The sequence below is a fragment of the Coffea eugenioides genome, chromosome 9, assembly GCF_003713205.1.
Source record: "Coffea eugenioides isolate CCC68of chromosome 9, Ceug_1.0, whole genome shotgun sequence".
Lineage (NCBI taxonomy): Eukaryota > Viridiplantae > Streptophyta > Magnoliopsida > Gentianales > Rubiaceae > Coffea > Coffea eugenioides.
In genome coordinates this window covers 38,058,019-38,066,948 of record NC_040043.1, presented here as the reverse complement: position 1 = coordinate 38,066,948, position 8,930 = coordinate 38,058,019, and the positions used below count along the sequence as shown (strand labels likewise).

The following is an 8,930-nucleotide window of genomic DNA, read 5'->3' as shown; positions in this document are numbered from 1 at the left end:
TTAAAACAAAAAATGTGAAAATTCTACATTTTTACACATATAACATACCAAAGACAAATTAAAAAAAGTAATAAAGCATGTTATATTCCATAAATTAATTCAAGACATTTAAGTCAAATTTATATGAGTTTTTTTTTCATAGTGTTGACAAATATCATCGTTGTATCTACGACACATGTAAAAAAATAAATTTCAAATTTAAATTTTATATAATTATCATTTATCCAATGCTGATCTCAGTGTAAAAAAGATCAATCTAAAAGAAAAGTGAATGAGTATACGTTCATTGGGATCCCTGTCTTACCAAATCAGGGATAAATAAATGAATTTGTCTACTACTCGGAACCTTTTCACCAATTTTTCCATCATAATTTAGTAACTTCCAAAATTCCTCGTTAATACTCCTTAGAAATTATTAGTCGTTGTATAAATAAATAATACTGCACTTATCACTAATTGTGTGCTGGAAGCCAAGTCTACGGCGCCTTCCTTCTCTGTCCCTCCTTTTCTTCTCTCTCTCTTTCCCCGACGAGTCAACTCCTCCTCCCTTCTCACACCCTGACGACCCGACCGAGTCCTGTATCGTCGCCGTCGTCGCTCTTTCTCCGGCGAACCATTGCTACTCCTGCATCTTTGTCTTCTCCTGTCAAACGACCTTTAGCAGCATCTACTAAAACTAGCTGTTTCTTTTTCTTTTCTTCTCCAGAGCTCGACTAGGATCCACTGATTGAATCTTCCCCCATGGTTAGGTTTTTCTTCCCTGTTTCCAATCTAAGTCGTAACTTATTTTGTTGTAGTTGAATATTAGAGATTGAGTAGCTCCGGTTTGTTGTTAGATGTGTGTAATTTTATGTTTTAGTTAGTTGACTTTTCTCTGCTTTTGTGGTTTTTTATGTGCTTTTAGTTGCTTCTGACTGATAAATATCTGTTGTTTTAAGTAATTCAATTGAATGTCTTTTTGTTTGAATTTGATTGTTGGATAATTGGGTTTGTAAGGTTTTGACCTAGGTTGAGCTTCTTGTAATACTCCAGTTGAGATCAAAACCTAGTCAAAGTTATCCGCGAACTTGGTTCAGATACTCCCGTTTTGAAATAGTGAACAGGATTTTGCTTTTTAGTATTTTGGGTATAGGAGTAATTTTTTATTTTTTTTCAATTTTTTGGTAATTGGGTTGATGAATCTCTGTTATGAATTTGATAGTTGGATAATTGGAAATAAGGTTTTGACCCGAGTTTGAGTAGTATTGAACTGAGTTCAAACCCTACAAAAGGTTTTTGGTGAGCCCAAGTGCAGATTGAATTCTATGGAGTTAGATATAGGCCTTAGATACAGCCTCTAGATAAATTTTGCAGATGAGAAAATTTTCTGTTTTTAACAACCATTGATGTGTTGAATTAGGTGAAAAGAAAACGGATTATAAGTCTCCCATTGTTCATGCTTGCTTTTAACATGAATACCTGAATAATTTTAAAGTATCTATCCTCAATCAGCAAGAATATATTTGGTTTGGTATTATTAGTTGCCCCAGAAAGAAGGCAGGATAGAGCCTGTCTTGGCATCCACTGTAATTAGTTAGGAGAAATAACAACTTTGTTCTTGTATTGGTTTCTTTTTTATGTCATTATATTTTTGTTCTTTATGTGTGATCTTGTGCACTTGAATATGGGAGCTAGTGCAAAATATTTTTTTATCGTGTGTCTGGACTGATTGAGTTCAATTTTTTTTAAAATGTGTTATAGCTCCTGGAGTTGTTTTGGCCTTCCTGGATGGACTTCTCATCCTCAGCATTTCAGTGACAGTGGTTGTTCCTTACTGTTTTGAGGAGTTTATTTTCCCGCGAATGTTCTTAAATCCAGATTTTGGTGCATATCAGAAGTATAGATCAAATGCCATCACTCAAAATGAAAACCAAGTCAACTGTGGGCTGTTTGAAAGAAAAAAAAGGTCTCCGCATATGCCCAAAATCAACCATGATATCCAAGAATTCTCTCTCTGTTTCCAAAATTGCTCAGAATGCTGACGAACTTCAGACTATTATTCAACATACTCACGATGGTAAGTAAACAATAAAGGATCTCAATCTTCTAGAAGAACTGTCTTTTGGGGGTCTATAAGGATCAAGTCAATTATGATTAAACATATTGTTCTTTTGAGAAGAACTTTAAGTATTTGTTGGTTAGAAGGCTTTAGAGTCTATGACAAAGGATGTAACTAGTTTAGTTATTGTTTGCGATAATAGGATTCTTTTGTTGTGGTACTTTTTATTTATTTTTTCTGCTGTAACTGGATGAGACTATACATATACTGTGCAACAAGATGCATCATTCCAAGGGAAAGATTGAGGTAATTATTCTGTGAATTTAAATTTGAAGTTTTAGTTTGTGTAAGAGTGAGCATAGTATAAATTCAGATTTAGAGGCTGGGTGCAAGTTAATCAGACATTTGCATCCATAATTTTTTATTATTGAAGTTTTTTGAGGTTTTTTTTGAAATACAATTTTATTATGAGGTTCTGGAGATTCACTGCTTGAAACCTCTGTTTCTTGATTATTAATATCTATAAACTGCTATAGTGCTACAGGCCTGGTTGTCTCATTGATATGGTGTATTAACTACTTCAATTTCAAGTAGCCCCTTTTTCTTTGTCTTGTGTAAAGGTTAAAGTGTCCTCAGGATATGATTTCTTTCATTGTCCTTGTAGTTTGTTCGTGTGACGAAAAACGTTCTCATGATAGCGAAGCAAGCGATGCTGACCATGGGGAATCATTCAATGGAGAACTCCTTCAAAAGCAGTATATGCCTTTCATTGATTCTACAGATGTCAGTAGAATGGTAAAAAAAATCTTTTTCCCCCCCAATTTAGCTGTTTGTTTATTGTTTTTTTGTTTGTGGCAGTTTGCAGCTTATTATCCAGTTCTTTTTGTGGTCTTGGTCATTATCCTTTTTCAAAGCAATGTACTTGATGCTTTTGTATATGAGACAAGAATTCCTTAAGTCATGTAAAATAATTGTTGGACATCTTTGTCTTAACTTAGCTCTAAACTCACTGCACGTCTTTGTCCTAAGTTAGCTCTGTACAAATCACACTTCTTTGTCCTAACTTAGCTTTATAGTAGCCTTCTTCAAGGCATGATACCAAGTGGTTTGTCATCTAAATTAATGTAAAATATGGTGCATTGTCTGATAACGAATTTCAAGTTTACATCATTAGAAAAAGAGCTCTCTCTCTCTTTTTCCTTGTTCTGCATTCAGATTTTGTCATTTACTTGTATTTCTTCAGTTTATTTGTCTTAAACTTTGTTCCCATTCTTGTTAGTTCACTAATTGGGAAGTTTTTGCAGTCAACCAAGAGCTCAGGGAAATACAGAGCTAGAGATTTGTGTGATTTTCCTCAAGCTTTAACTAGGCATCCCATGTAGATAAGGAGCGTAATTAGGAGCAATAATATGTTAATCGAGAGTCTTTGTTTATGTTGATTATAGTTTTATTTTCTGATTTTAGTAGTTTTTGAAAGATTGGGTCTCAAGGGTGTTTTGGTCTTTTACTTGTTGCAGGAATTTTCCAGCACGTGTGTTGCTGAGTTTTTTTTAGTTATTTATTAGATTAGGTAAGTCATTGTCACAGAAAAGTTCCTAAAAGGCTTTGCAACTTGTTAATTTCCATATTAGAAGATGGAAATACTAAGTTTAGGAAAGTTTGAAGTTTATAAATTTTAATATTCCTATGTGATCCTAGGTAGGGTGAGATTGATGAATAGGAATTGAGTTTTTTGTTTTGTGCTCCCTCCGTCCCATTGATGGGCGTCATGCTTTCCTTTTTGGACTGTCTCAAAATTTATGTCACTTTCTAAATATGGCAAATAGCTACACAACTACTTTCACTTCCTGTCCTTCACCTACTCATTGGGAATTAGTATGACTCAGCCATCAATTTAGGTCTAATTTGTGCTGAGAAATTAACTCATGAACAACGCAGTCAACAAAACAAGACCATTAAGGTGCGATAGATTTTGGTGGGATTTCAACTGACAACCAAGATGTCCTAGGCACCACTTATTTTTCTAGTTGTTTTGGTTGTGAACCAAATTTAAGCGTGTGAACTACACAACCTCAGTAATGAGGAAGTATGTGCAGCACATATAAAACTTGATAAGGTTGATATAGACGACAATTCTCATTTGGCCCCACACATTTATCACAATGATGTTATGAAGGATAAAGACAGAACCTGGCTCAACTTTTTCAGCTACTTATACGCTGTTTTTTTTTTAAAAAAAACTCTTGAAATGCATAAAAAATTTGGGTCTGAGGGAGTACTTGGCTTGTCTTCTTCCCCCCTAAATCCCTGTTCTTCTTCCCTTTTTCTCCAATGTTATTGTTCATGGGTACTGTACAAAGCCTGAAAACAGTCCAAGGATCGTCCCATTCTTCTGCTAGAGCTAGTAGGCGAGGACCTCACCTATTTTTCCGACATCAGAAGTATCTAATCGCCAGGTTGTAATCATAACTTATGTAATTTCTCCGGAATTTGAAATTTTTGGTAAACTATGATTATATGTATCGAGGTATCTTTGAATCTTCCAATACCAAGCACGTAAACATAGAGCAATTGTGGAAGATCTGAATAGTTAACTCAAAGTTGCAAGCTATTATAACTTGAGAAGCTTATTATGTTACAAATGGTTACTTCAATTTGGACTATTTTAAAAGTTCAAATATAGATTTTTGCAATGTGATATTTTTTAGATACTGCAGTTGCGATAGATCAGATGTCTTGTGTGTGTGCGTGTGCCCAAGTTCTAGGCTTCTAGTAGGACATCCTGCAGAGTCACTAGCTGTAGGAAGTTTCAATGGGGAGAATTGATGTGCTATTTCCTAGTTGCTGCATTCTTGTAGTATTGCTAGATTTTCTCTCAGTTAGTGTAAAGATTTTGTGATTTTTTGAAATATTTACCGTTTTCATTCTTTTGCAGAATATTTTTCTTTTCATTGATCACATACTCCATAGTTGTATTTATGTTTTAGTGAAGAATGTCAGCTTGAGTTATAGTATTTTGTGTTATTCCCTAGGATATATCTTTCCCGTTGTGATTATGGATCGAATCATTTGAGATGCCTGTTTTATTTGCACGTACAAAGCTAATCATACTGAATATGATAGCAGTTTCTGATTCACTTTCACTTTCATACAATGTTTACCAGAGTAGGTTTGTTATTTAGCATGTGACAGCATAACTAATTGTAATGCTTTTTTAAACTGCAGGAGTCTGCACCAGGAACCTGTACAAGCTCAGAGACGATTTTCTCTCCCATTTTAGAGTCTATTGACATTCATAGTAAATCATATACTGACTATTATGGAGGTGAGATGCAATACTTGGTCTGATTTGTTCTTTCCTCTGAAGGGTACTATCATGAATATTTCATAATTGATGTGAATTGAATGTGAGGAGACAAGGTTTTGAGATTGTGTTTCCCTATATAACACTTTTTCCTTCCATATGAAGAGGTAACGCAAGAAAAAATGAGAGATATGATGTAGTAGCTGCTAGTGTTAGAGAATTTCACTTAAATGCAATGCTTCTTTTACTTTGTTTTGCGCTGAAAGTGTGGAATTGAACTAGAAATTGTTTTTCATCTGCTGGGCCACCTGATTTTACTATCACACGGAGACAAAGTATCAGCATTTGATATTCTGGTTAAATTGCTTATGCTACAACTCTCACGGGAGTTGAAATTCTCATCTGTTTGATATGTGTATGTTTTTCCTCGAGTCATCAAATTAAATCCTTATAACTTTTGGAATAGAATCTGTTATGCAGAAGCCTATAGACATAAAAGATAATCTCTGTTTATTGGTTTTATCTAATTATAATATTATCTTATTTAGTTAAAAAAAAAAATCTTAACCTTGCTACCAATCCTTCCAGGGAACAACAACCTGTATGTGCCACAGTTGGAGACAGAAGATAGTGATGATAGCAGTAAAGGTTCATGTGAATACCAGACCTGCAGCATATCAGATTTCTTTATATCTGACATGATTTTTTCTGGGCTACCAGTTGATGGCAACTCAGTCTTTAATGATAGTACAGACACTAAGTTCTTGCCTGATTACAAATGTGAAGAACCACTTAATTCTTTTGATTTGACTGAGGAAACCATGGTAATGCCTTATCTTAAGAATGCTATGGAAAGTGGCTATATTCATGATATCAGAACATGTGAAGATGCTACAATAGATTCTTCTGATTCGAGCTTGTATCTTGCTATCCATCAATTGAGATCGTGCAACCAGGAATCTGATATTAATATTTACTCAGATGTGGATCAACCAGATTCATTTGATCCACACATGTTTATAAGGAATATACCTGACTTGCCAGATTTGGCTTCAGATTTGCGGCCAACAATACTGCCTAAGGATAGCAAGAAAACAAAATCTGTTACTCTTGTTCTTGACTTGGATGGTAAGAGAATTTCTTGAGCCTGCTGAGCTTAGAAAAAAAATGCAGGAATGAAAAACTAACCTTGATCAATGAGTCTTACTTTTAGTTTCAGTCCAGTTCTTTTGGTTTATGTACTCAGATCTTTGCCCTTACAGTTGGGTGACATCAGTTTTTTGTGGACAGAAACCCTAGTGCATTCAACATTGGAACACAGTGATGATGCTGATTTCACCTTTCCAGTGTTTTTCAATATGAAAGAGCATACAGTGTATGTGAAACAGAGGCCTCACCTGCGGACATTCCTGGAGAGAGTTTCTGAGATGTTTGAAATTGTAGTTTTCACAGCTAGTCAGAGCATCTATGCGAAGCAGCTTTTGGATATATTGGATCCAGATGGCAAGCTTATCTCTAGACGAGCTTACCGCGAATCCTGCATCTTCTATGATGGAAGTTATACTAAAGACTTAACTGTTTTAGGTGTTGATCTAGCAAAAGTTGTCATAATTGATAATTCTCCTCAGGTAATTAGTGTTCCATTGTTGTGTCAATTCGTGTGGTCACTAGTATGTTTTGGGGAATTCTTATGATTTTAAATCTGTAGATTACTAAAATATGTCATTTTTTTACCTTGTTAAGTCTATATTGTGCATGTATTTAAATGCCAAATGGTTGCGTAATTCAGTTATGTTACAGTTTTTGAGGGGCAAGTACCGAATTGAGTCTGCTTGTTTGAATAACAGTCATAAACAAACTTATGGGATCTCAACAGTTACTTGATTATTTATAATGCTTATCCTTTGATGTTTTGCAGGTATTCCGCTTGCAAGTCAATAATGGAATTCCCATCAAGAGTTGGTTTGATGACCCCTCAGACTCCGCACTAATGTCACTACTTCCATTCCTTGAAACACTGGTTGACACTGATGATGTTCGGCCTATCATTGCTAAGAGATTCGGTAACAATGAATGAGTGCTCCTTGCACTCATTAGTTGTTTCTTTAACATTTCCTGTCCCTTTTATATCATTTTAAGCAAAACTTTCCTTCATTTTAGATGCTCATTATTCAATTCTCTTTGAGCATGGATACAATTTTTTTTCATACAACAGGGATATTTTTCCATGTTTTGGTCAGTTTTTCTTCTCCATAGCCCTTTGATGACTTGGTTAGTTAAGCTGATTTCTGGGAGAAGGTAGTTTTAAAGGTTTTCGCCTTGTCTGCATTGTACAGTTATATGCTTAAAGGTTTAAAGGTTGTGTATATTGTTAAACTCTTTTTTTGGGGATATTTTAGTGATTTTTTCTTGGCGTTTACATCTCTTTACTACAGCTGGAAGTTGCATACCTAATTGTTCAATTAATATTGTGCTCTATGCTAAGTAAAACGTTCTTGAATTTTGGGGAAGCATGCAACAATTTGCTTCTGGGACTAAGATATGTGAGTGGCATTGACTTTACCTCATACCGTGGATTGAGAGATTGTTAGAATCTTGTCAATTAATAATAGCATTCAGGGAGTATTTGAACCATTATGTAACATGTATGAGCCATCGAGATTTTTTGTTAAGTAGAAAAAGACAATTATGAGTTTTTAGAAATAGGTGACTCCTGAAGAATTTGGGGAAATAGTTAATCCGCATAATTAAAGATGTTTTACATTGTAAAATTACAAAATTCAGAAAATACTGTTACTGGATAAAGAAAAACAGAAATCAATTCAAATTTATATGATGAGTGTTAAATTTCAATACTGATTTTGTGTTCTTTTTAACTGGATAAAACTACTAGTGATCTCTTAATCTGGATTGAGCTTCTTGTTTTCACAAGATAACTTCGCAGAATTAGATTTATCAAACTTGGTAGGGTGAGGATAGAAAACGATAGTATTGGATTGTTAACGTTTCTTGTTGTATGTCTTTAAGACTGCTTTGCATGAATTGGTATTTTCACTCCCTAAACCAGTTCCTCATTCTCATCCACCCAGGTGATGAGAGTGGGAAATGAACAACACCCGGGTACATGATTTGAAGTCACTGCATGTGGCAGTTTAGTTGTCTGTACTAAGACTGCTAATTGTATATTTTTATGCTTTACATCTTTGGTGATTTTTGTGAATGTTTTTAAATTTCCTCCACCACAAAAAATGGAGAAATTGCTTCTGTTGTTATCACTTTCAGGATTAGGAATAACATGTGTATCTCAACCTATGTATTTTTCTTGTTTATATTGACAGAAGTGGATGATGGTAGTTACTTATTTCCTTTTATTTCTTTCAAAATTTTATACAATTAAATTGACCTCTATTAGTTATTGGAAATTATGTTACTAAGTTCGTTTCTTTCTGACACCATTGACTTAAATAGATTTTCTTTACTAAAAAATTAAAGCATAAATATGTCACTGGAGTAAATACCTGAAGCTTGTGTATAAAAAAAATGTAAGTCAAAACCCTGTTTGCATGGGAGAATATTTTAAAGAGCAGT

General features: G+C 34.5%; 1 protein-coding gene across 1 annotated transcript; it reads left to right on the top strand.

The window, feature by feature from the left end:
- Positions 1-471: 471 nt before the first annotated feature.
- On the top strand, positions 472-8,703 carry LOC113783354 (CTD small phosphatase-like protein 2). Its single transcript, XM_027329465.1, has 7 exons — positions 472-744; positions 1,741-2,056; positions 2,703-2,833; positions 5,264-5,363; positions 5,931-6,470; positions 6,633-6,970; positions 7,261-8,703. Exons 2-7 carry the CDS (start codon positions 1,888-1,890, stop codon positions 7,417-7,419), a joined length of 1,437 nt encoding a protein of 478 aa, XP_027185266.1. The 5' UTR covers positions 472-744; positions 1,741-1,887; the 3' UTR covers positions 7,420-8,703.
- The last annotated feature ends 227 nt before the right edge of the window (positions 8,704-8,930 follow it).